The sequence below is a fragment of the Pipistrellus hanaki genome (genome assembly GCF_964339955.1).
Source record: "Pipistrellus hanaki genome assembly, chromosome: 2".
NCBI lineage: Eukaryota > Metazoa > Chordata > Mammalia > Chiroptera > Vespertilionidae > Pipistrellus > Pipistrellus hanaki.
In genome coordinates this window covers 185,176,371-185,204,008 of record NC_140504.1, presented here as the reverse complement: position 1 = coordinate 185,204,008, position 27,638 = coordinate 185,176,371, and the positions used below count along the sequence as shown (strand labels likewise).

General features: G+C 46.7%; 1 protein-coding gene across 2 annotated transcripts in view; it reads left to right on the top strand.

Moving 5' to 3' along the window:
• Positions 1 to 683: 683 nt before the first annotated feature.
• The window catches only part of DHDDS (dehydrodolichyl diphosphate synthase subunit), a 33,027-nt gene continuing 6,072 nt past the window's right edge, over positions 684 to 27,638 (top strand). For both annotated transcript variants that reach the window (XM_084875085.1, XM_084875084.1), the window contains exons 1-8: positions 684 to 816; positions 1,253 to 1,370; positions 5,050 to 5,166; positions 8,981 to 9,123; positions 12,963 to 13,079; positions 14,473 to 14,574; positions 23,697 to 23,811; positions 26,459 to 26,566. In XM_084875085.1, the coding sequence (XP_084731211.1) occupies positions 1,308 to 1,370; positions 5,050 to 5,166; positions 8,981 to 9,123; positions 12,963 to 13,079; positions 14,473 to 14,574; positions 23,697 to 23,811; positions 26,459 to 26,566 (765 nt within the window). In that variant the 5' untranslated portion in view covers positions 684 to 816; positions 1,253 to 1,307. The remainder of the gene's footprint in view (positions 817 to 1,252; positions 1,371 to 5,049; positions 5,167 to 8,980; positions 9,124 to 12,962; positions 13,080 to 14,472; positions 14,575 to 23,696; positions 23,812 to 26,458; positions 26,567 to 27,638) is intronic.

Here is a 27,638-nt window from a genome sequence, read left to right as displayed (position 1 = left end):
GTTTCTTTTTGCTGCTTTTTTCATTTTGAGAGAATTGAACTCCCAATTTCTTTGTCAGTGCCTCAAATTACTGCAACAGTTTCCTGGGAAGATTTGGTACAGAGCTAATGCCCTTGATTTTTCTATTAGGGTCAACGGATGGCCTTCCTGTTTAATAGTAGAGCCCTTAAAACAGCTCTTTCTGGCTTCAAAACTGGTTTCCTTGGTGTAGGTCCTGAGAGTCTGCACATCCTGAAAACTGAGTGCCCGACATCAGCACAAATGGATTGGTATACAGTGCGTCTGCGCGCTTGCCTAGGGCTGGGAACTTCCCAAACGAAGAAATCCACTTAGACTTGCACGAGGGGCTCTGCCGCCCAGTCCTGCGGCCTCCTGAGGCCTTCCGCCAGGACGCTGCTTTACACCGTTTCCCAGCAGGCCCGAATACCACCAGCAGCTGAGAAACCCTCCATTCTGGTCGAGGAGCATAGCCCCCTGGCGGCCTACCGAGGTACAGCTAACGACCTCTCCGCTCCCGCGGGGGCCTTGGCTCCGCCTCCCCCAGCGCGCGGCCTGGAGCCCGGCCGCCCTCCCCATGCGGTCACGTGAGCGCGCATTGCTCTGGGCTCCGGGGAAAGCGCGAACTGCGGCTGCGCACGCTGGGGCGGCTCCGCCTCCGAGCTGGCAGGACCACGCCCACCAAGGGCGTGCCCGGACGGGTGGTGATGACGTCATCTCCCAGCGCCACGTCGAGAGGAAGTGTCTGTCCTCAGGGGCAGTGGAAGGCGCCTGCAGAGCCGAGAGGATCCTGCGTTCTAGCGGTTAACGAGAGGAGAGGTGACTGGACGGGGAGGCAGCCATAGGAATGAGGGGACAGACAAGTGAGGGGATAATTAACCGGGAGGCCCTGAGGTAGGAGGTAACGGGGATGACAATTGAAGGGGTTAGTCCGTGGGAGCGCGGGGAGTGGGAAACGGCGTGGGGGAAGATGGAGAGGGAAGAAGCGGGGAGGATCGGAGTTTAGGCACTGTGATCCGGCAGGAAGCGGACTTAGAGGTTCGGGAAAAGCCGGTGCACATGCCGAGGAAAAGGGGATGGAAGCAGGGAAAGCCCTCCGCCCCAAAGGTCCCATGCATTGGCTTATTGAGAGGCTTCGGCCAGTCTTTGGATTCTAGTGCTGGCTGCTCTCCACTGCCCGGGTGAGTCCCTTACAAGTCAGCCGCAGCTGTCTGCAAGCCTTGGTGACTTCTGTTCTCTTTCTTGTTTATCCAAGGTTACCCGATTGATATCTTCTTATTCTGGGCTTATCTTCCGCTCGGGCAAGAACTATGTCATGGATCAAAGAAGGACAGTTGACACTGTGGGAGCGGTTCTGTGCCAACATCATAAAGGTGAGCCCACAGCACCAGTTGGCCTGGCCAGTTGTGTAATCTTGTATCATAGTCTGTTAATTCAAATTGAGTAATCCACGATGCTGAGTAGAATTTAGCAATTTTGTAGGGTAACTTCTAGGTCTTACATTTCTGCCAGATTATTGTCCTAACTCACATTTTCAGGAAATCCAAGTCTTAATATCATTGGGCAGCATAGACTATTAGGTTTTCCTTATAGAGAACTGAAATTTATTTTCCTGAGACTTTTTTTAAAATATATTTTATTGATTTTTTACAGAGAGGAAGGGAGAAGAATAGAGAGCCAGAAATATCGATGAGAGACAAACATCAACCAGCTGCTTCCTGCATGCACATCCCCCACTGGGGATGTGCCCGCAACCAATGTACATGCCCTTGACCGGAATCGAACCTGGGACCTTTCAGTCCTCAGACCGATGCTCTACCACTGAGCCAAACCAGTTTCGGCTCCCTGAGACTTTTAACTATTATTCTTAATACTATCCTCTGGATTTAGAGAAACTAACTAAACTTTGTTTGTAATGATTGTGTTTTGGTTTTTGGGGACAGACAAAACAACAACAGAAGCCCTAGCCTATCATTTATGAACCATGTGACTTTACATGTTGTTGTTGTTTGAGGATTAAGTGAAACATACATGGAAAGCGTTTAAACTCAGTGTCTAGCAGGTGCATGTGTTTTTTCATACTATAAGAGAAAGTTTATTTGGAAAGTCACAGAGGTAGAAGTGAGCAGTAGAAGAAATGGGCTCAGGAAAGAAGTTATAGAGGCAAAAGCACGGGTCCTTGGAGCTTAGGAGAGAGAAGAATAAAAGTTCTGCGCCTGCCGAATCCGGTTTGGCTCAGTGGATAGAGCGTTGGCCTGTGGACTGCAGGATCCCAGGTTCAATTCCGGTCAAGGGCCCGTACCTTAGTTGCAGGCACATCCCAAGAGGCAGCTGGTCGATGTTTTCTCTCTCATTGACATTTCTAACTCAATCCCTCTCTGTGTAAAATCAATAAAATATATTAAAAAAAGAAAAGAAAAGTTCTGTGCCTGGGGAAGAAGACTTGGACAGAAAGGCGTGGGCATGCTCCCGAGAGAGGGAGAGAGAGAGAGAGTCTATAGCAGTTCTTAATTACTACTGTCACAGGGCTGACTTTTAGCCATTTCAAGACTGCAGTCCCTCCATTTCCTATACTCTCCCTTGCTTTCCTAAATCTTCCTTCAGCTTGTTCTCTTAAGATTCACAACAATGTTATATACTCTGCCCATGATAGGTTTGAGGTGGAAGCTAGTCAGCTTGGATTTGTTTTCAGCCACAGACTGTCAAGCAGTGGGTAGCAATGAGTTTATGAGTCAGTAGCCTTATACCCTCTCACACACTAACACAAATACCAAGATCACTCAGGCAGGCCAAGATGTGGAAATGCCTCCTCAGGCGACCACTGCAGTCATGTGTTGGGAAGAACAAGCTGCATGATTTGATTGGCATTTCTTTTAAAGGCTGCGTGTGGATCCCAGCCAGTGCGGCTCACTGGTGTGACCCATGAGTCAGGAGGTCACAGTTTGATTCTCAGTCGGGGCACGTGCCTAGGTTGTGGGCTTGATCCCCAGGAGAGGGCGAGTGGAAGGCAGCCAATTGATGATTCCTTCTCATCATTGATGTTTCCATCACTCTCCCTTTCTCTGATAGCCATAAAAACATTTTTTTAAATATATATTTTATTGATTTTATACAGAGAGAGAGAGAGTTAGAAACATCGATGAGAGAGAGTCATCGATCAGCTGCCTCTTGCACACCCCCTACTGGGGATATGCCCGCAACCAAGGTACATGCCCTTGACCGGAATCGAACCCGGGACCCTTCAGTCCCCAAGCCGACGCTCTATCCATTGAGCCAAACCGGTCCCGGCGCAATAAAAACATTTTTAAAAAAATATTATTTTATTGATTTTTCACAGAGAAGAAGGGAGAGGGGTAGAGAGTTAGAAACATGGATGAGAGAGAAATGTCGATCAGCTGCTTCCTGCAACTCCTACTGGGGATGTGCCTGCAAGCAAGGTACATGCCCTTGACCGGAATCGAACCTGGGACCCTGGAGTCCGCAGGCTGACACTCTATCCACTGAGCCAAACCGGTTAGGGCAAAACATTTTTTTTTTTTTAAAAAAAGGGCTGTATGTGGAGACAAAAGTAGAACATGATGGAGAGGTGTGGGGGAGCAGTTTGAAGAGCCCTTCCAGTGGTGACAACAGGCCACGGGGTGACTCTTTGCTGTGTTAGACAACAAAAAGCTGCTGTGAGCCCGATACCAAGTTTTCTTTGGCCCCAAAATGTCCTTTGTTTGCTTTGAAGTGGCTCCTGACATTTATTTTTTAATAAAATTCCTGAGTAATGGCATCATTTGTAAAATTAGAAGATCCAACAATATTAGCCCCGTTTCTGTGTGTCAGCGATCAGGTAGAGCTGAGGAGTGGATATCTCCATTCAACCGCACTGTCAGTATATCCTTTCTGGGCCTTCCAGTTGGAGACTGACGAAACCAAAGTTATGGTTAAGAACATACGGTTAAAAGATGAAACCTGGGTTTAAGTCCCCACTTTGCCTTTTAGCTGTGTGACTTGTGCAAGTTACTTGACTGCTCTGAGCCTCAGTTTTTTCGCCTGTAAAATGAAGCTAAAACTATATATATATACTTTATAGATTTTTGCATGATAAAAACACTAAGGTGAGGTATAAAAAGCCTAGAACAGTTTTTGGCATGTAATAAGTGCTTACTAAACACATAAATAAAAATAAGTAACCTTGGTCCAGCCGGCGTGGCTCAGTGATTGAACATTGACCTGTGAACCAGGAGGTCACGGTTCCATTCCCGGTCAGAACACATGCCCAGGTTTCAGGCTACTGGGACAGCCAGGCAGCAGCTGATCAATGATTCTCTCATCAATGATTGAACCTGCAAAGTAGGTATCAAACCCACAACCTGCCGAAACCGGTTTGGCTCAGTGGATAGAGCGTCGGCCTGCGGACTGAAGGGTCCTGGGTTCGATTCCGGTCAAGGGCATGTGCCCTGGTTGCGGGCACATCCCCAGTAGGGGCGTGCAGGGGGCAGCTGATCGATGACTCTCTCTCATGGATGTTTCTAACTCTCTCTCTTCCTCTCTATAAAAAAATCAATAAAATATATTAAAAAACAAACAAACAAACAAAAAAAACCCCACAACCTTACGGTGCACGGGATGGTGTTTCCTTCTCTCCCTCTCTCTCTAAAATTAATAGAAATACATATTAAAAATAATAATAAGTACCCTCGGTTGGTGTGGCATAATTGGTTGCAACATCATCCCGTGCGCCATAGGTGGTGGGTTTGATTCCTGGTCAGGGCACATACCTACTTTGCAAGTTCAATCCCCTGTTGGGGTGCATATGGGAGGCAATTGATTTATGTATTTCTCTTACATCAATGTGTGTGTGTGTCTCTCTCTCCCCCCTTTACACCCCTTCTTCCTGTCTAAAATCAATGTTTAAAAATAAACAAGTAAGCAGATTGCTTAATACCCAATTCCCTTCTTCAGGGCTTTTATCATCTCGCTCAAGCCTCTCGGCTCAGGGTGTAATGCCATCCTTTTCTTTGAGGAGCATGTGACGTGTTCACCGTTTGTCTTCTTACTTCACAGGCAGGCCCAATACCCAAACATGTTGCATTTATAATGGATGGGAACCGTCGCTATGCCAAGAAGTGCCAAGTGGAGCATCAGGAGGGCCACTCACAGGGCTTCAACAAGCTGGCTGAGGTGGGTGCGGGTGGCAGAGCAGAACATTGGATTATAGCTAGAAAACCTGAGTTTGCTGTGGTGTGAGAGTGGTTTTTTTCTTTTTATTTATTTTTTTGAGTGTTTTGTATAGCTGTTTTATTGCTTGCTTACTAGCTATAGGTGTTATATCAACATTAATAAAAACTGAATCATCCAGACACATCACAAAATATTAGAAATAAGAACAAAATTGCCATCTCTCACCACCTTTAACCCATCAACAGCTAATTTTTTTGTGCCTGATCCGAGTCCTTGTAACTTGTTCTAACATGACCTAACATTTATAAAATTCCATTTATAGCTTCAATAACCTTGTTTTTACTTGACATTTTTGGAAGTATTTTTCTAGGTTATTAAAAGAAAAAAAGAAAAAAAGTATTTTTCTAGGTTAATATATATATCCTTTCTAACTACACATTTTAATGACTGTAGAGCCTGTTATCATAAAGAGCTGACAATTTGTTTAGTTGCTCTACTATTATTGGACATGATGAATAGTACTATTTTAGAATAAATTCTAAGAAGTGACGTTTCTGGAGCAATAGTGAAGTGACTGCTCTTTCTGGTTTGCCTGAGTCTGAGGTTTCTCAGGACACAATTCTTGCAGTGCTTAAACCAGGAAACGTGCCAAACTGAGGAATCACTTTAAGCAAAGGTCATGAATATTTTATGGTTCTTAATATCTACTGAAGATTGGAAAACATTGACTCTAACAGTAAGATCGGAATATGTTAATTCTTGTGAAACTAACTTTAAGAAGAGTGGAAACGTGGCCTCTAGCTTCCTGGCACAAGAACACGGCCTGATGCTGGAGCAGTGATATTTTTTGCTTAAGCAAGTGGCGGTGGGGTTCTCTTTCATACTGTGTGGAGGTCTTTAGGTTTGTTGACCCCAGCTTCTCCTTTGTGACTGATTAAGAGACAGTTTTTGCCAAAACCTGTTTGGCTCAGTGGATAGAGCGTTGGTCTGCGGACTGAAGGGTCCTGGGTTCGATTCCGGTCCAGGGCATGTACCTTGGTTACGGGCACATCCCCTGTGGGAGGTGTGCAGAAGACAGCTGGTCGATGTTTCTCTCTCATCGATGTTTCTAGCTCTCTATCCCTCTCCTTTCCTCTCTGTAAAAAATCAATAAAATATATATATATATAAAAAAAGAGAGAGACAGCTTTTCCTGGTGCTTAGAAACTTAAGCTCTGGAGTCACTCAGAACTCAGTGGCACCCCTGCTCTGCCACCTCCTGGCTCTCTAACCTGCAGGGAGTTATGTCGTTCCCTATTTCTTAGCCTACTTTCTTTCTTTTTTAAATATATTTTATTGAGCTTTTACGGAGAGAAAGAGAGAGTGATAGAGAGTTAGAAACATCGATGAGAGAGAAACATCGATCAGCTGACCCCTGCACACCTCCCACTGGGGATGCGCCCGCAACCAAGGTACATGCCCCTGACTGGAATTGAACCCGGGACCTTTCAGTCCACAGACCGATGCTCTATCCACTGAGCCAAACCGGTTTTGGCTTAGCCTAGTTTCTTGATCTGCAAAATGGGGAGAGCAATAACCTCTACCTCAGAGATTATGTGAGGATTAAACAAGATGTATAATAAAATGAAAAGCATGTGGCACAGAACCTGGCATAAGGGAAGTGCTCAAAAAATGAAGCTGTTGCTATTGGCTTTTTTTTTTTTTTAAGTGAAAGAGAGTTTATTAGTGAAGCACTGAGACAGAATGGCTACTCCATGGGCAAGCAGCCTTTTGACATGTTTTTTTTTTAATATATTTTTTATTGATTTTTTTATAGAGAAGAAGACAGAGGGGTAGAGAGTTAGAAACATCAATGAGAGAGAATCATTGACCAGCTGCCTCTTGCACACCCCCTACTGGGGATGTGCCTGCAACCAAGGTACATGCCCTTGACCAGAATCGAACCCAGGACCTTTCAGTCCACAGGCCGACGCTCTATCCACTGAGCCAAACCGGTTTCGGCTTGACATGTATTTTGAGTGAGGTCAGTGGTGGATACCAACCCAAGTGTACCAGCGAAGACCATGTAAGGTCCAGCTTGACCCTATTTAAGTATCAGGATTCTCACTGGTGATCTTCCTGAGGTGACAATGAGTTGGTTTGTGTGTGTGTCTATGAAGGGATTAGTGTTAAAACAGGGAACCTTGAGGTTAAAGGTAGGGGGTGGAAGACATTTAAACAGAACTAAAGAAATAAAGCTGAAGAGGTATCACCATACATTAGTTTTTGTTCATATAATGGATTCATTGTAGGCTTTTTGACACATTTCTTCAATCCTCTGAGCCTCAGTTTTATCCTCTATACCACATGTGTCAAACACAAGGCCCGCGGGCCAAATCCAGCCCGCCAGGCCTTGCAATGTGGCCCGCACCACGCTGTCATCACTGCACTCCGCTGTCAGTTTATGACATTGTCAGTTTATGACTGTTCAGTAAACCATTCGGCCCGCGATTTAGGCTGGATTTTAGATTTTGGCCCCTTCTCTGATTGAGTTCGACACCCCTACTCTATACAGTGGGTATGAAAACAATAATGCCAGTCTCAGGGGGTTGTTTGAAGAATTAGTTGAAATAGCATATGTGAAAACCCTTTGCAGACTCAAATGTTGCTTTTTTTCTTCTAACCCATTGGCCTTTTTGTCTACCAGAATAATGAAGTTACATTGTGAGTAATAATACCTTGTGTTTTATACTGTTCATTAGCCACTTTGTGAAGGATGGATTGTAATCTCTTTTTATTTGCATTTTTATTTTTTAATATATTTTTATTGATTTCAGAGAGGAAGGGAGAGAGAGAGAGAGAAAGAAACATCAATAAAGAGAAAGAATAGTTGATCGGCTGCCTCTTGCACGCCCCCTACTGGGTATTGAGCCTCAACCTGGCATGTGCTCTGACTGGGAATTAAACCATGACCTCCTGTCCTGATTTATAGGTCGACACTCAATCACTGAGCCACACCAGCTGGGCTCTTGTTTTTTTTGTGTGGTGTTTTTTTAAGATTTTATATATATATATATGTATGTATACTTCAGAGAGAAAGGGAGAGAGAGGTATAAACATCAATGGCTGTACTGGGGATCGAGCCTGCAATCCGGGCATGTGCCCTCAACTGGAATCAAACCTGGGACCCTTCAGTCCGCAGGCCAGCACTCTATCCACTGAGCCAAACCAGCTAGGGCTAGCCAGGCTCTTTTTACAGACAAGGAGACTTAGGCCCAGAAAGGTTAAATGATTCACCTATACTCACATAGTAAATGCATGATGGAGCCAAGGACTTGAACCTGGTGGTTGTTTGTTTGTTTGTTTGTTTGTTTAATATATTTTATTGATTTTTTACAGAGAGGAAGAGAGAGGGATAGAGAGTTAGGAACATCGATGAGAGAGAATCATCGATCAGCTGCCTCTTGCACACCCCTTACTGGGGATGTGCCCGCAACCAAGGTACATGCCCTTGACCGGAATCGAACCCGGGACCTTTCAGTCCACAGGCCGACGCTCTATCCACTGAGCTAAACCGGTTTCGGCTTGAACCTGGTTTTTTATTCTCTCCTTGGAGAGTTCTTTCCAGTAGACAACAGTGGCATCAACCTAGTAGCAGTCATTAGGTTCACATATTTTGGTTCTAAAGTGGTGGCTTTCTGCATATTTCATTCAATATTCTGACAGAAGCATTGGTGTTATCCTAGCTTGATGCTTTCCTGAGTCAGGGCCAAGGCACCTCATTTCCCTTCCTACTCTTCCTTGCACCTTAGCTCCTTGTCTTCTCCCTTCTCAGACTCTGCACTGGTGTTTGAACTTGGGCATCCGAGAGGTGACGGTGTACGCGTTCAGCATTGAGAACTTCAAACGCTCCAAAAGTGAAGTGGACGGGCTAATGGATATGGCCCGGCAGAAGTTCGGCCGTTTGCTGGAAGAGCAGTAAGATGCTGTCAGTGGGGGAGGGTGTTCTTCTAGGACCTCCAGTGAGGACAAGCCCCCACCGCCCCAATATCTGTGTCCATTGATTATGCTAATATCTCTCAGCTCTCCTACTGAGGCTTATTTAAGGAACTTTGCACCCTTTCAATGTTAGTCAGATCTCTGGAGTGGCAAATATGACAAGCTAGTTTTTCTTTTGTTTTGTTTTGTTTTTCCAAAGCGAACATTTACTTGAGGATATAGAGGTATTTCACAGAATTCAAGGACAAGTCAAACCAGCCTCAATCAAACCTGAAACCAGGATTCATATCCATTAGGTAGCGCCTCTTTGGACATTTCCTTCTCTGTACAGACCTGCTTTCCTGCTTCACGAGAAGAACTGGATCCTTTCATTAGCCCACCTTAGATCCCATTTCCATGCCAAGACCAATAAGCTGAGTGATAGGAACATTGAGTCATTTTCTGCTGTGCAGTCATCTCTAGAAAGTTACTGTATTCTCTTGGGAGGCATGGATGACCATAAGAGGTCTTTCTGGGGAAGCATCACTTAATGTTAGCTGTCATTAAGTTTAAGCTTGGGGAGCAGAGCCAGAAAGGGTCACAGAAGATTGAGAGAGTTTGTTTGCTTTAAAGTATGGAGCCCTTTCCCAGACTGCCCAGAGTCTTCATTATAATCATTCTCCGCCCAGCTCCTTCCCATCCAGGTCCGGGACAACGAGAGAACAGAGCCGAGAGCCCAGTGGAGCTGGGCCTAGAACACTGTCTTTTCTGTCCCTGTGTGACTCAGGATGGAGGGGAGAGGAGCCAGCCTCTCTGTCCATTTTAGGATGGAGACTCTGGGCCACAGACGTTGCTCCCTGGTTCTCAGCAGAGTCCCTGTGGCTCAGAGTTCACACTCAAGGGGCTGGAGATGGAGGCGTGAGTGCGTATTCCAGGTGTTCAAATTCCTCTGTACTGCTCTCTAATCTTAGCTTTTTAAAGTACTCACAAGGCCTTGAACCTAACATGTATTCTCGTTTAATATTCACATTACCCTTGAGAACGATATCACCCCATTGTAAAGAGGAGGGAAGTGAAGCCTAGAGGAGTTCAGGTGTGTATCCTGAGTCACACCGCTATTGGAGAGGCAGAGCCCAGACAGACAGGATCTTTCTGACTCCAGCTCTAAGCTGTTGTCTACGTTAGGAGGCAGTCTTACAGTTCCTGAAAGTTCATGCATGGTGGTAGAGGTGCAACTGAGATTACTCTAATCAGTCAGTAGGAAAGACAGTCTTAGGTTACGAAGTCCCGGACAGAGCAAGAAAAAACCCTAGTGGTGGTTTTCCAACAATGTGAGATAGAACCCTAGACTATCTCTGGGTGTGCAAAGAACCCAGAGGGAATCGCATATGGGGTACTGGTTTGATTCTGTTTATGATTTGATTTGAAGAAAGAGTACTTTGGGTGAAGTAGGGGTAGGGAACATCTAGCCCGCAGGTAGTATAAGACTTGTGAAATCGTTTTGTCTGATCCTGCCAAGGCAACCACAGGCCAGACTTGAAATTCAATAAATCTAGGAGCTTTTTTCATAGCAACATAAATTTATATTAAATGAATTATAGTTAGCAAATCCTATATAATAAAAGGGTAATATGCAAATTGAACAGCAGAATGATCGGTTGCTATGTGTGCATTGACCACCAGGGGGAAGACACTCAATGCTGGAGCTGCCCCCTGGTGGTCAGTGCGCTCCCCCTCTCAGCCAGAAGCCGGGCTGATGGCTGGCGAGCGCTGCAGCAATGGTGGCTCCCACCTCTGCAGCAGTGACCTCTGCAGCGGTGCTAAGGATGTCCAACTGCAGCAGGGAAGCGGGCCTAAATCGTCATTTGGACATTCCCTGAGGGCTCCCGGACAGCCAAAGGGTGCAGGCTAGGCTGAGCGATCCCCCACCCCCCACTCCCCCAGTGCATGAGTGTTGTGCACAGCCTCTATGGATGTTATGTCTAAATGGCCCTTGGCAGAAAAAAGGTTCCCACCCCTGGGCTAAAGGAAGGTTGGAAAACTACGGGCCTACTTCAGCTTCATCAGTTGGGAAGCTAAACCCTAGTGAAGAGAAGAGAAAGCTTGCTCATGGTCACAGAGCAAGCTAGTGGTAGAGCCACATTGGGAACCCAGGTCTCCAGGTTCCTCACCAGGGCTTTTGCTATAACCTCTAGTTTATTTTTATTATTTTTTTAATCCTCACACAGGACACGCTTAAAGGAAGAGAGAGAGAGAAATAGACAAGCAGACACGGATTTGAGAAAGAAACGTTGATCGGTTGCCTTCTGTGTGTGCCCCAATCGGGGACTGAACCCACAACCCAAGCACTGACCTTTCTATGCACAGGACGATGCTCAACCAACTGCATCACTGTGGCGAGGCTGTAGTAACCTCTACTTTATAGACCTCGCTCAAGTCATGCACCTGGTGCCTGAGAATAAGCACATTCATGTGTTTTTTCTCACTCAACACGAGCCGATACTGAGACTATGGCAGGGATGGTTACCCCGTTTACAGAGCGAGGGAGACTTGGGCTCAGAGAGGCTAAGTAGTTATTCAAGATTTGGCACTAGGACTTAAATCTAGGTATTCTTATTCACGTTTTGCTTTGATTTGTGTATACATTTGTGTACTGTAGCTCCAGTGGGTTCTCAAAAGTAGGTGATTAGGTCTCGTTTCACCCTTAAAGAAATGTGGTTGAGGGTTAAAGGATGCATTGGCTGAGGACGTGGCCTTCAGCTCTGGATCAGGGTTCTCCAGAACCTGCCGGATACCTCCACTCCACAGTATACTTCTTGTTACTAAGCTTTCATTTCCCAGTCATTAGTTGTTCAGTTTCTCCACACCTTCCCGGTAGAGAAGCTGGCTGGGTTCATGCTCACTGCCTTTTGGGAGTTGCTGTGTAGAGGCTGTGGAATGTCAAGATGAGGAGGACAGGCTCTGGAACCAGACTCCCTAGGTTCAAATTCTGGCTTTCCACTCACCAGCTTCTGATTTTGAGCAAATCACCCAATCTCCCTGTGCCTACTGTCATCATCTGTAAAAGGTGAATGACAATGATCTCTGCCTCCAAGGCTGGTGTAAGGATGGAACGTGCAGGTAGATATCTGAAAGTGGTTAGACCATTGACCGGCACTTAGTAAACATGTAAGTATTTTAGATGTCACTATTATTACCAAATTTTTCCAGAAGATACAAAGGTAACCAATAGTACAGCTCCTGCCCTTGAGAAGTTTATTTAGTTGTCAAAATGGGACAAACATAGCACAGAATATGTCAAATGCAACTTGCCGACAAGGACACATGAGGCGACGTCCTGTGTGGTAAAGAGTTGTTATTTTCGGCTGGTTGGTGTGGCTCAGTGGTTGAGCCTGGAGGTCACGGTTAGATTCCCAGTCAGGGCATAAGCCTGGGTTTTGGGTCCAATCCCTAGTAGAAGGTGTGCAGCTGATGATTCTTTCTCATCATTGATGAGTCTCTCTCTCTTCCTATCTCTGAAATCAATTAAAAATAAACAGACATTAAAAAAAAGAGTTTGGATTTTCAAATCAGACAGACCTGGGTTTCAATTTTGACACAACACTGATGTGTATATGATCTTGGGCAGTCTGACTATCCTATCAGTTTCCCACTGTAGCATGGGGAATGGGGCGAACTCCTTTCAGAGTTCTTCGGGGGGTTGCAGTGAAGTAATACATGTAAGACAGTGCCTGACATGCAGGAAAGCACTCAAAACTGCTAACTGAGTATCATCTAAGCACCCTGTCTCCAGCTCAGCAGGTGCTGTGTCCTAGCCCTGCCTCCTTTTCGCCAATCAGGGAGAAACTGCAGAAGCATGGAGTATGTATCCGGGTCCTAGGTGATCTGCATTTGTTGCCCTTGGATCTCCAGGAGCTGATTGCACAAGCTGTGCAGGCTACCAAGAACTACAACCAGTAAGTTTTCGGATTGCCCCTTGGGGACTAAACCAGTCTTTGACTCCCTCTACTGGGAGACATTTTTGGTCAGAGACACTGAGGGGGTGGTTTTGGATGCTTAGAGACGATTCTGCAGTACTGCGCTGTACGCGTGTATACCAACTCATACAGTTTCCCATCTTCTTCCTCCTTCATTTCATGTACCTCTTCCCCCCAACCCTCTCCAAGGGATGGCTTGGGGATGCAGCAAGCCTTATCTCTGTCTCTGAAGACAATTCCTTTCAAGAAATTCTTTTTTTTTGGTCTCACTTCTTTAACCACAGATAGGATGACCTTGGGAGGTGGTGCAGATGCAGAGGGGAACAGAGTTTAAGAATCCAGGCTTCGCCAAAACTGGTTTGGCTCAGTGGATAGAGCGTCGGCCTGCGGACTGAAAGGTCCCAGGTTTGATTCCGGTCAAGGGCATGTACCTTGGTTGCAGGCACATCCCCAGTGGGGGGTGTGCAGGAGGCAGCTAATTCTCTCTCATTGATGTTTCTAACTTTCTATTCCTCTCTCTTCCTCTCTGTAAAAAATCAATGAAATATATTTAAAAAAAGAATCCAGGCTTCATTTTGTGTTGCTCTGGAATATAGTGTATGCTTGGCAGTGGATTTGTTTTTGCATCAAATTTCCTTTCTGATCTCCTTGTTTGTGGTATGTGCCCTTGACCGCTAATATCACAGTGGATTCTCTTCCTCTGAAAGCTGGTTGGTAATAGAAGTGGGAGAGGACTAGAAAGGTAATAGGTCATTTAATACTTGTCTTATTACAAAGCTAGTAACATGTTTATTTCAAGAAAACTTGGAAAATTCATAATCTTGGGGGTAAGGGAGAGGTGGAGGAGGTTGTAGGGGGAATGAATGGTAATGGAAGGAGACTTCACTTGGGGTGGTAAACACACAATATAGTGTACAGATGATGTGTTGTGGATGTGTGGACCTAAACCTGTATAATTTTGTTAACCACTGTCACCCCAATAAATTAAATTACAAAAAATTCATAATCTGCCCTAGCTGGTTTGGCTCAGTGGATAGAGCGTCGGCCTGTGGACTGAAGGGTCCTGGATTTGATTCTAATTAAGGGCACATGCCCAGATTGCAGGCTTGCTCCCCAGTGGGGGGCATGCAGGAGGCCACTGATCAATGATTCTCTCTCATAATTGATTTTTTTTTTCTCTCTCTTTCCCTTCCTCTCTGAAATCAATAAAATACATATATTTTTTAAAAATTCATAATCTGACCTTTCAGAGGTGTCTACGGTTAACATTTGGTGTTGTGTTTTCTTCAAGGGGAAAGGTGCTCAGGAATAAGTGGTTCCAATCCTCAGTCTCTGTCCTGTTTTGGTAAATTATTCTGTTCTTCCTTCTCAGGTGTTTCCTGAACGTTTGCTTTGCATACACGTCCCGTCACGAGATCAGCAATGCTGTGAGAGAGATGGCCTGGGGAGTGGAGCAGGGTCTGCTGGAACCCAGGTATCGCTATTTAGCGTGGCCACTGACAGGGGAACCAGGCATGCACCAAACCATGAAATCCCTCCTAAGCCGTGTGCTTGGGCCAGTCAAATCAGGCGAGCATGTGGAAAGATTGGGGGGGGGGCCTTGCCTCAGAATGTCTCTGTGTTCACTGCACACCAGGAAGCCCCAGAAAAAAATGGCATAGCAGGTAGAACTCTGTGGTATTTGATAAAAAATGATACCCTCCTAGCTCTTGGACAGTGTTTCTTCAAAATTGTTTTTCAGGAATGCAGTTTGTTGGGGGAATAATCTCTTGGGGCTCTCGTGTTACAGTTTTATGCAAGATTCAGGTATTTTTCAAAAAGAAAATTGCCCATCATTGGCAACACAATAGAATCCTAATTATTAGAGCTCGGAGAAACTTTAGAAGCCACCTGGCTACTCAGTTCCTCTCATATTATTAAACTAATAAGAGCAATAGTAAAATAATAGAAGCAAAAAATAGCCCAGGCAATCTGTTATTTGTATTTTATTAAGTCATTAACCTCATATGTAAGAGATTTGCGTCTTTTCTCCATGTAATAGATGAGAAAACTGATCTCAGCATTGAAATTATTTTCCCAAGGTCATTCTGCTAATAAATGCCAAAGCCAGGACTCCTTTCTAAAGCTGATTCCAGAGTTCTTCTCCTTTACCTCTGTTATATGGGATCTTGGGACCGAGGAATTTTTCTGATCCCTTTCTGAGGTATAATTCAACTTATCTGGGAAATGAAATTAAAAATCAAGAGGTTGCTCAGTGAGAATGGATTTAGATAAGAAGAAAAGGAGATGTTTTTGTTTTTTTTGTTAATCCTCATTTGAGATATTTTTCCATTGATTTTTAGAGCGAGAGAAAGGTAGAAAGAAAAGCCAGGCAATAAGTATTGCAGAAGCCAAGAAAAGAGGGTCAGGTATTGGTCAGGAGGGGCCTGGGCACTGGTGAAAAAAACTGTCAAATACTGTAAGGAAGTCAGTTAAGATGTGGATTGAAAATTATTCAGCTTGGCCAAGTAGTTCAATTGGTGTTGATTACAGCATCATCCCAATATGCCAAGATTGTGGATTTGATCCCCTGTCAGGGCACACACAAGAATCAACCAATGATGCATAAATAAGTGAACAACAAATCAATGTTTCTCTCCAAAAATCAATCAATAAAAATGTTTGCTTGTTTTTAATATATATATTTATTGATTTTTTACAGAGAGGAAGGGAAGAGGATAGAGAGCTAGAAACATCAATGAGAGAGAAACATTGACCAGCTGCCTCCTGCACACACCCCACCGGGGATGTGTCGCAACCAATGTACATGCCCTTGACTGGAATCGAACCTGGGACCTTTCAGTCCGCAGACCGACGCTCTATCCACTGAGCCAAACCAGTTTTAGCTCAATAAAAATGTTTTAAAATAGAAATTAAAGCCCTAACTGGTTTGGCTCAGTGGATAGAGCATTGGCCTGTGGACTGAAAGGTCCCAGGTTCAATTCTGGTCAAGGGCATATACCTTGGTTGCAGGCACATCCTCAGCAAGATGTGTGAAGGAGGCAGCTGATCAATGTTTCTAACTCTCTATCCCTCTCCCTTCCTCTCTATAAAAAAATCAATGAAATATATATATATATATATATATATATATATATATATATATATAAATTTTTTTTTTTTTTTAAGAAAGAAATTAAAATGAACTATTGGAGGGAAAATTGAGATAGTAAGTTTTGAGGGTTCTTACCAGACAAGAAGATGAGATATATAAGTAGAAACAAGTTATTGGTAATTTTCTAATTCTTGGCGTGGGGGTGATTTCATAATTATTCATTATAATATTGTGTTTTATAATTGACGTTTCATATAGTTTTTTGTGTGAGTGAAATAATACAGTTGATCTTTTAACAATGTGTTGGTGGGTTAGGGCCACTTACCACTCACATAGTTGAAAGTCCATATATAATTACAGTCAGCCCTCCACAACCTTGGGTTCCTAACCATGGTTCGAAAATACAGTTAACCCTTAAACAATACGAGTTTGAACTCTGCAGGTCTACTTATATGTGGAATATGTCAACTGTATATAAAAAACAGTAAGGGATATACAATAACAAAGGATGTATTAAAAAATAGTAAGGGACAATTGTTTATGCTAGAAAGAAAGCTATTTAGCAAACAGATTGTAATATGCATTTCTGCCTAAGACTAGTGTTCTGATCTTGACTCCTAAATTCAGTGCACTTTATACTCATACCACATTCCAATAACTACTGACCTTTATCTTCTTTCTGCTTCTTGTCCAGCAAGTTTTTCCATATCCGTTTTCCCGGCCCTGCATGGCTTACTAACTTGTCTACGTGGGGTTGGTCATGCAGACATGGTTTAGGCTGGGCAGGGTGACTCCACCCACCAGCTCAGGAATCTTGGTGTTCAGCTAAGACGGGTCTAGTAATCAGGACCTGAGGCAGTGCTCTTTACATTATTTAAATTTAGACAAATCTGCATTTATAACAGAGTCAATGAATTAATTACAATTAGGCTCTACCCTTCCAATAGCTATAACTTTTCTATTCTCGCATTACCATCATCCAACTCTTCGTTTTCCTTTCTTCCAGGGTATATTTAAAAAAAAACACATATTAATGTTAGATTGATTTTTGAATCTGGAATTACAGGAAAGAGGTTAGTTTGAGCATAAAGGACAGTTAATAAACTCTTTCACTGAGTTACCTTGAGCAGGTCACTTGACCCGCTGTAGGTCTCTGTGTTTCTCTTAGAACAATAGTGTTAATAATATTAATAATTGCTAACCTTTACTGAGCATTTACTCTTTGCCAAGCATCTGCCAGGTACTCCCTACAAGTTTATTTTATTTAACCCATTAGAGCAGTGGTTCTCAATCTTTCTAATGCTTCAATCTTTTAATACAGTTTCTCATGTTGTGGTGACCCCCAACCATAAAATTATTTTCATTGCTACTTCATAACTGTAATTTTGCCACTGTTATAAATCGTAATGTAAATATCTGTGTTCCGATGGTCTTAGGCGACCCACTGCTGTAAGAGCTTAAAACCATCGGAAAACATAGATATTTTCATTATGATTCATTAACACCAAAATTACAGTTATGAAGTAGCAACGAAAATAATTTTATGGTTGGGGTCACCACATCATGAGGAATTGTATTAAAGGGTCACGGTATTTGAAAGGTTGAGAACCACTGCTTTAGAGGCTATGAGGTAAGTATTTTTTATCACCATTTTTAATATGAGAATATTGAGATATAAGGAAGTTAAGTAACTTGTTCAAGCCCACCTAGTTGGCAAAGCTTGGTGCCAGGATTTCAACCTGGCTCCAGGGCCTTGCTGTTTCATTCACTACTAGAAGTGCAGTGCACTGGGGTCCCTCATCTTGGCCTGCGGGGATTGGACAAAAACCAGCTCTTTAGCATTCCCTGAGGGGTCCCGGATTGTGAGAGGGCAGTTCTTGGGTAACGCACCCCAGAATCAGGCTCCCTCTTCTCTGGTTCCGGGTCCATCACCCAAGAACTGCCGCTGCCAAGTCACTGCAGCTGGGCAGCTCCTGCTTGGAGTGTCTGCCCCCTGGTGGCCAGTGTGCATCATAGCTACAGTCAAATGGTCAGCCGGTCACTAAGCCTTTTATATATATAAATGGTGTACTTAGAGTGTGATATATAGGAAAGTTAACATGAACAAAAATACAATATAAAAATAAAAGTTACTAATATTTATTGGATCTTATTATGGGGTAGGTGCTAGACTAAGACTTTATTATACATATTCTCATTTCATTTTCATATAAGGTAGTGATTATTATTTGCCCCATTTTATAAATCCAATTAACTGAGGTTTAAAAAGGTTAGTTGACCTACCCAAAGTAATGTATGCTTTTAAATGGAACAGCCTGGATTCCAGTCAACTATATCTACCTCCAAAGTCTATGCTGTGTTTGCTTTTTAAATATGTTTTTATTCAATTCAGAGAAAGGAAGGGAGAGGGGGCGAGAGATAGAAACATCAATGATGAATCATAGATCAGCTGCCTCCTCTATGCCCCACACTGGGGATTGAGTCTACAACTGGGCATGTGCTCTGATTGGGAATTGAATGAACTGTGATCTTCTGGTTCATATGTCAACACTCAACCACTGAGCCATGTTGGCTGGGCTGTTTTGTTTTATTTTGTTTTGCTTTGTTTTTTTATTTTTATTTTTTTTAAATGTATTGGGGTGACATTGGTTAATATGATCATACAGGTTTCAGGTATGGGTTTCTATGTTACAAGATTTGTATATTGCACTCTGTGGCCACCACCAAAAGTCAAATCTTCTCCTGTCACCATGTATTAGGATCCCTTCAACCCTCACCCCTTCCCTCTGACAACCACTACATTGCTGTTTGTGTCCACAAGTTTCAGTTTTATATCCCACATATGAGTAAAATCAGATGATTCTTAGCTTTTTCTGATTGAACTATTTCACTTAGCGTAATATTTTCAAGGTCCATTCATGTTATTGCAAATGGCAGTATTTCCTCCTTTCTTATGGTTGAGTAGTATCCATTGCCTGTATACGCCACATCTTCTTTATCCAGTCCTCTATCATATAACCTATATTTAGGTTATTTCCATGTCTTGGCCACTATGAATAATGCTGTAGTGAACGTAGGGATGCATATATCTTTGAAAATACATGTTTTCAAGTATATACCTAGGAGAGGGATTTCTGGGTGGTATGGTAGCTCTATTCTTTTTTTCTTTTTTTTTTTTTTTTCAAATCAATCTTTATTGTTCATATTATTACAAAGGTTCCTCATTTCTTCCCCCCTCCACCAGGTTCCCACCCCACCCTCCGCCCCCTCCCCATCCCCCATTGTCCTCATCCATAGGTGCACAGTTTATGTTCAGTCTCTTCCTCCCTCCCTTTCCCCGATAGTAAATCCCTTTTCAGATAGTAAATCTGTTACTTAGCATTATCTCATATCAATAATACCTCCACATGCCCAATGATACACTTCACACAAAAGACATTTCCAAATAGGTCAACCAGCCTCATCCAGGCCCCACCCAAGGCACTTACAGATCAACACCCCAGCGCTATACTAACTCAACACATCCAGATCTAAGCCTTCATCACTTGATTCAGCAGACCCTCAAGTTCTCGCAAAAGTTTCCAGCCATGTCTGAGAGGCAGCCGTGGGCAGGTACAGGCGAGGAGCGAGCTGTTTCGGGCCTGGCTGCTCCGGGCCTGGCCTCTGTTGCTCTGGTTCGTTCCACAACCAGCTGCTCCGGGTCTGGTCACTGCCGCTCCCGACCTAGTTGCTCTGGACTTGGCTGTTGCTGCTACAGGCCTGGCCGCACCCGACCCGGCTGCTCTGGGACCGGTTGCTCCGGTCCCGGCCGCTCCGGGCCTGGCCGCTCCCAGCCTGACAGCCGCTGCTCCGGGCCTGGCTGCTCCCAGCCTGGCAGCCATTGCTCCTGGCCTGGCCGCACCAGACCCGGCTGCTCCGGGCCTGGCCGCTCCCAGCCTGGCAGCCGCTGCTCCTGGCCTGGCCGCACCAGACCCGGCTGCTCCGGGCCTGGCCGCTCCCAGCCTGGCAGCCGCTGCTCCTGGCCTGGCCGCACCAGACCCGGCTGCTCCGGGCCTGGCCGCTCCCAGCCTGGCAGCCGCTGCTCCTGGCCTGGCCGCACCAGACCCGGCTGCTCCGGGCCTGGCCGCTCCCAGCCTGGCAGCCGCTGCTCCTGGCCTGGCCGCACCAGACCCGGCTGCTCCGGGCCTGGCCGCTCCCAGCCTGGCAGCTGCTGCTCCGGGCCTGGCCGCACAAGACCCGGCTGCTCCGGGCCTGGCCGCTCCCAGCCTGGCAGTCGCTGCTCCGGGCCTGGCCGCACCAGACCCGGCTGCTCCGGGCCTGGACGCTCCCAGCCTGGCAGCTGCTGCTCCGGGCCTGGCCGCTCCCAGCCTGGCAGCCGCTGCTCCTGGCCTGGCCGCACCAGACCCGGCTGCTCCGGGCCTGGCCGCTCCCAGCCTGGCAGCCGCTGCTCCAGGCCTGGCCGCACCAGACCCGGCTGCTCCGGGCCTGGCCGCTCCCAGCCTGGCAGCCGCTGCTCCGGGCCTGGCCGCACAAGACCCGGCTGCTCCGGGCCTGGCCGCTCCCAGCCTGGCAGCCGCTGCTCCGGGCCTGGCCGCACCAGACCCGGCTGCTCCGGGCCTGGCCGCTCCCAGCCTGGCAGTCGCTGCTCCGGGCCTGGCCGCACCAGACCCGGCTGCTCCGGGCCTGGACGCTCCCAGCCTGGCAGCTGCTGCTCCGGGCCTGGCCGCTCCCAGCCTGGCAGCCGCTGCTCCTGGCCTGGCCGCACCAGACCCGGCTGCTCCGGGCCTGGCCGCTCCCAGCCTGGCAGCCGCTGCTCCAGGCCTGGCCGCACCAGACCCGGCTGCTCCGGGCCTGGCCGCTCCCAGCCTGGCAGCCGCTTCTCCAGGCCTGGCCACTCCCAGCCTGGCAGCCACTGCTCCGGGCCTGGCCGCACCAGACCCGGCTGCTCCAGGCCTGGCCGCTCCCAGCCTGGCAGCCGCTGCTCCGGGCCTGGCCGCACCAGACCCGGCTGCTCCGGGCCTGGCCGCTCCCAGCCTGGCAGCCGCTGCTCCTGGCCTGGCCGCACCAGACCCGGCTGCTCCGGGCCTGGCCGCTCCCAGCCTGGCAGCCGCTGCTCCTGGCCTGGCCGCACCAGACCCGGCTGCTCCGGGCCTGGCCGCTCCCAGCCTGGCAGCCGCTGCTCCGGGCCTGGCCGCACCAGACCCGGCTGCTCCGGGCCTGGCCGCTCCCAGCCTGGCAGCCGCTGCTCCGGGCCTGGCCGCACCAGACCCGGCTGCTCCGGGCCTGGCCGCTCCCAGCCTGGCAGCTGCTGCTCCGGGCCTGGCCGCTCCCAGCCTGGCAGCCGCTGCTCCGGGCCTGGCCACACCAGACCCGGCTGCTCCGGACCTGGCTGCTCCCAGCCTGGCAGCTGCTGCTCCGGGCCTGGCCGCTCCTAGCCTGGCAGCCGCTGCTCCAGGCCTGGCCACACCAGACCCAGCTGCTCCGGGCCTGGCCGCTCCCAGCCTGGCCGCCGCTGCTCCGGGCCTGGCCGCACCCGACCCGGCTGCTCCGAGCCTGGCCGCTCCCAGCCTGGGTTCTTCGTGGTTGTCTACTGCTGTTCTGGGCCTGGCTGCTCCCAACCCGGCTGCTCTGGGCCGGGCTTCTCCGGGCCCAGCCACTCCGTGTCTGGGTGTTCCTGGACTGGCCACCCTGGGCTTGGCCGCCTCTGCCTCAGGCCTGGCTGCCACTGCCCCAGGTCTGGCTGCTCCAGTGCTGGCCGTTGATGCTCTTGTTCTGGCTGCTGCTGTTCTGGGGCCTGGCCACTGCTGCTCCGGGCCCAGCTGCCACTGCCTTGTGCCTGGCCACTCTAGGCCTGGTCGCCGCTGTTCCAACATTCTGTCCCTTTTTTCTCTTCTTTTCTTTTTCTTTTTTTAAAAAAAACAACAAAACGCATTTATGTTGCAATGTTGGCTGGTGCGTTGAGTTCTGACTTAGTCTTTGATTTTTCAAGATCTTCTTTGTATTCTTTCTTAAGTAATTTTACTATCATTTGCTCTCACTTGATTTCTTCACATTGAGAACTTCTTTGGTTTCTTCCTCCTTGTCCTGGGAGCTCAGCAGGTTGGCCTGTGGCACCCCTTTGTTCTCCGCGGGCTCCGGCGCTGCTCCAGCCTGTTGCCGGGGTCGGCGCCGCCCAGGAAGCAGCCCCCGTCCTTGGCTCCGTTGCCAGCGCTCAGCAGTCGAAGGCTCAGGGGCACCCCCCCCACTGGGGGCCCCGTCGCCCGGCTCCTTGCTGGCGCCCAGCTGGCCGGTGTCCGGCAGGGGCTCCTGCTCCTCGTGGCGTTCCTCCAGTCTGGAGCTTTCTTTCTCCCTCCCACTAGGGGAGTCCAGGATCAGAGTCAACAGACTGTCCTCTGCGCACAGTGTGCGCGACTCCGGGGGCTCGGCCTTTCGCCGCGCTCCCAGGACTCCACCTCACAGCCCCGTCTCCCCCTGCCCGAGCCTGGGTCCCCAGGGACTGGCCCAGACCTGGAGTTCGGGGAGGTCTGGACTGAGGCTCAGAGCTGCCACCGGAGGCTTTGTTTCTTCCGGCTAGGGTAATCCAGCATCAGAGTCTTTTTCTTTTTTTAAAATATATTTAATTGATTTTTTACAGAGAGGAAGAGGGAGACAGAGAGTTAGAAACATCAATGAGAGAGAAACATCGATGAGAGAGAAACATGGATCAGCTGCCTCCTGCACACCCCCTACTGGGGATGTGCCCGCAACCAAGGTACATGCCCTTGACCGGAATTGAACCTGGGACCTTTCAGTTCACAGGCCGACGCTCTATCCACTGAGCCAAACCGGTTTCGGATATTCTTAATTTTTTTAGGAATCGCCAGGCAGTTTTCCATAGTGATTATACCAGTCAATAAAAATATTTTTTAAATTAATAAAAAAAAAAAAACCACAAGATTTTTTTTAAAATGAAAGTACTTAATATACTTTGTCAATCATCACTATTTTACTGGCTCACAAATGAACTATTTCTAAAATATGTTTTCATTGATTTTTAGAGAGGGGGGAAGGGAGAGGGATAAAGAGAGAGAGATATCAATGAGTGAGAAACATCATCTATCAGCTGTCTCCTGCACACCCCCTACTGGGGACCGAGCCCACAACCTGGGCATGTGCCCTGACAGGGAATTGAACGGGCACCCTCTTGGTTCCTGAGTTGACACTCAACTGCTGAGCCACACTGGCCAGGCAAAATTAAGATGTTTTAAGTGGAGACAGCACGTTCTAGTGGGTGCATTTGGTTTTAGGCCTTTGGCCAAATGACTTTGGGCACAGTAATCATCTTCTTTGAGCCTCAGGTTCCTTAATTAATTTATTGAGCATTTTGTGAGGGCCTCTGTGTACTAGGTAGTATTGACTAATATATTTGATGGTATTCTGTAATCTGGGAAGCCTTATATCACCCTGAGAAAAATCCAGAAAGAGGTGTGTGCTTACCTTTGTCTCTTCTCCACTCACTTTAGTGATGTCTCTGAGTCTCTGCTTGATAAGTGCCTCTATACCAACCATTCTCCCAATCCCGACATCTTGATCCGGACTTCTGGGGAAGTGAGGCTCAGCGACTTCCTGCTCTGGCAGGTAGGTAGTTTCTAACCACCGTTCTGTTAGTGTTAGCTGAAAACCGCATTGCACCCACAGAATGGATTAGAGGGGCTCATCCCCACTTCCAGCCATGCAGCCACAGAGGACCCTGTGGGGAAGGAGACCTAAGTGGAGAAATGTTAATGTTTGCTATGCCTTTCTTATCTATCCCTGGCTCTGAGAATTGTGTCCTTACTCCCTAACATTCCTAGGGGACAAAAATCATGGCTCGTCAACTGTGATGAAAACTTGACCTGGGCCATGTTCGAGGAATTGGGCTGCGGACCCTTGTTCCTGAGTATGATCCCCTGCCCTGGTACCCCAGCTCCTCTGGGATAGACCCTTTCTTTGCAGTTACTTGTCTGTCTCCCTCAGAATAAAGGGCTGCATCTGTTCAAGCGTAGTCCACAGGGGATGTAAGCTAAATGCAAACAGTTTCTTAGGGGCCACTGTCCTCAGGCCGGTTCCCCCAGTGTAGGTAGTCCCCCAAAAGCTCAGAGTCAAATAAATTTGCCTTTGCTCAAAAGTCTATCATTTGTTAATGGCTCCTGGGTACACATCACAGGGAAAGCCTTTGTTCAAGGAGAGGTTGGAGGGAGGGACTCAGCTTGGAAGTAGTTCACATGATAAAATTCTAGAAATCCTAATGGACCATAGTCTTAAAAGTGAAATAATGAGAGATTTAGCTACTGAAGATACTTTCAGTGTTTGGCTATATTGAAGTATAATGTGCTGCTTATGGTTCTGTGGCCTGCTCTGCTGGTCAGATCATGTCTGCGCAGAGTTTTAAGAGACTACTTGGTAAACTTAGAGGACTTACCAGAAGAGGCCAACTTGGAGGGCCAGGAAGCTGAAACTCACAGCTTACAGAGAATGAGTGAAGGATGGTGTTCTGAAAAGGGAAGCATGATGACACTTGTTTCCCTTGGGGGGAAAAGATTGAGTTCCTGCTTTGTGCTGGGAATGTTACAGTGACCAAGTCAGAAATAACCCCTACTATCTTAAAATTTACATTTGTTGGCCAAGACCAAGTGAACAAGTCATTACAACCTTGGCAACAGATAATAGGCAGCTCTAACTTAGCCTTCAGATATTTGAAAGAATGTCACTTTGAAGAAGAAACAGACTTGTTCCCGGAAAAGATCTGAGATCATGATAGAAGTTCCAGGGAAAGTGGCATTGGTTTTCACAACTAGAGTTATCCCCCTTGAGGCGCTGAATTCCTGGATGCCCTAAAGGTCTCCCACAGGGGCTGTCAAGAATGTTCCAAAGGGACTCTCACATCAGTGGAGGTTATTAAAGTTCATCCAGCTCTGTGCTGACTGCTTTCTGTATATTAACCTGTTTAATTTTCATAGTACTACTTTAAAAACCAGGTGGGTTTTTTTTTTAAATATATTTTATTGATTTTTTTTTTTTTACAGAGGAAGAGAGAGGGATAGAGAGTTAGAAACATCGATGAGAGAGAATCATATATCAACTGCCTCTTGCACACCCAATACTGGGGATGTGCCCGCAACCAAGGTACATGCCCTTGACCGGAATCGAACTCAGGACTTTTCAGTCCTCAGGCCGACGCTCTATCCACTGAGCCAAACCGGTTCCGGCAAAACCAGGTATTTTTATTACTCAGTTTTACAGTTGAGAAAACTGAGGCCCAGTGAGGTTAGGTAACTTGCTTCAAGTCAAATAGAAGGTAAATGGGAGAGCCAGGTAGTCTGGCCCCAGAGCTCATGCTCTTAACCACTGTGCCACATTCTGCTCCTTAAAAATAACAATGGCAGCCGTAACCGGTTTGGCTCGGTGGTAGAGCGTCGGTCTGAGGACTGAAAGGTCCCAGGTTCGATTCCGGTCAGGGGCATGTACGTTGGTTGTGGGCACATCCCCAGTAGGGGGTGTGCAAGAGGCAGCTGGTCTATGTTTCTCTCTCATCGACGTTTCTAGCTCTCTATCTCTCTCCCTTCCTCTCTGTAAAAAATCAATAAAATATATATTTAAAAAAAATAAAAATAAAAAATAACAATGGCAGCCCTAGCTCTGTTTGGTTCAGTGGATAAAATGTCGGCCTACGGACTAAAGGGTCTCAGGTTCGATTCTGGTCAAGGGCTCAGTTGCAGATTTGATCCCCAGCCCTGGTTGGGGCGCGTGCAGGAGGCAACCAGTACCTCTCTCACATCGAAGTCTCTCTCTCTCCCCCTCCCTTCCCTTCTCTCTAAAGATCAATGGAAAAATATCCTTGGGTGAAAATTAACAAACAAACAAATATTGTTAAAAAGTAACAATGGCAGCTACCAATTGTTCACTGCTGACTTTACCAATGTGTTTCCCAGGTGACCTATAAGGATCAAGAGCCAAAATAACATAATCCAAGTCCTAAACTTGGCTCCTAGAAAAATCCTGGCGAAAATGTTGGTCTAGTAGTGTTTTAGTTCAGTCTTGCTACAGGCAGGTGATCTAACTGCCTCAGACTCCTGCCCTATTAGTCAGTAATCAGGGCTGGTGGCAGCAGCTGCAGCTCAGGATGCCTGTGCTATCTCATCTCTGGGTTTCTGGGTCCTGCTCAGCCTCCTCCTGGAACCTTGCCCAAGAATATGCCCAGCAACATGATACTAAACTAAATTATCTTCCTCCTCCCTTTTCCCAGACCTCCCACTCCTGCCTGGTGTTCCAGCCTGTTCTGTGGCCAGAATACATGTTTTGGAACCTCTGTGAAGCCATCCTTCAGTTCCAGATGAACCATAGCATGCTTCAGGTCAGTTCCAGGTGAACCATAGCATTCATCAGGTATGGTTCTAGAGGAACCAAAGCATGCTTCAGGGCTGGCCTGACGGAGGGGATGGAAGACAAGGTGAGCATTGATTGACCATATACTAGATATATATGAGACACCAGCAAGTAAGTATGTTAATAATGATGATAGTAGCTTTCACTTGCTGTGTATTTACTATGTGTCAGGCACAGTGAATATTTTCTATACACTATTTCATTTAATACACCTAAGAACCCAATGAGATAGGTATTATTAGCCCCATTTGTGCAAATGTATAAATCAAAATGATTTTATTAACGACACAACCAATAAGAGATAGAACTTAGATTCAAATTACAAGTCTTTACTCTCTTTACTGCAGCAACCCAGGAAAGACTTCTAAGAGAAATAGGCCATTATTCCCTGAAGGTAATAGCTTTGATCACTAGATCTTGAAACAGGTTTCATTAGAAGGCCGAGTCACCTGCATCTGATTAGAACTCTTAATAATAATGGCAGTGTGTGTGGTGGTGGCAGCTAACATGTTGAGGGTCTACTTAGGTGTTTTCATGTGAGTTTTCTTATTTAATTCGTCTCAAGAAGCCACCTTTGTGGAAATACCAAGGGAACTTCAACCCACCGTGTGACCTAGGCCCGTGGTCGGCAAACTGCAGCTTTTGAGCCACATGTGGCTCTTTGGCCCCTTGAGTGTGGCTCTTCTACAAAATACCACGGCCTGGGTGAGTCTATTTTGAAGAAGTGCCATTAGAAGAAGTTTAAGTTTAAAAAATTTGGCTCTCAAAAGCAATTTCAATCGTTATACTGTTGATATTTGACTCTGTTGACTAATGAGTTTGCCGACCACTGACCTAGGCCAAGTTCCTTCAGCCTTTAGTGATCCTTTAGGATTTCCCCTGACTCCATCATCCTAACAGTGACTTGCTGATTCCTGGCACACAGCTCCAGACTTAGCTGGAGCCTCCCTGCCCAGCACTCAGACTGAAGGTGCTATTTGCAAGATGCCTGAGCTTCATAGAGCAACTTTAACCAGCTCTGTACTCCTTCCCTCTGTGAC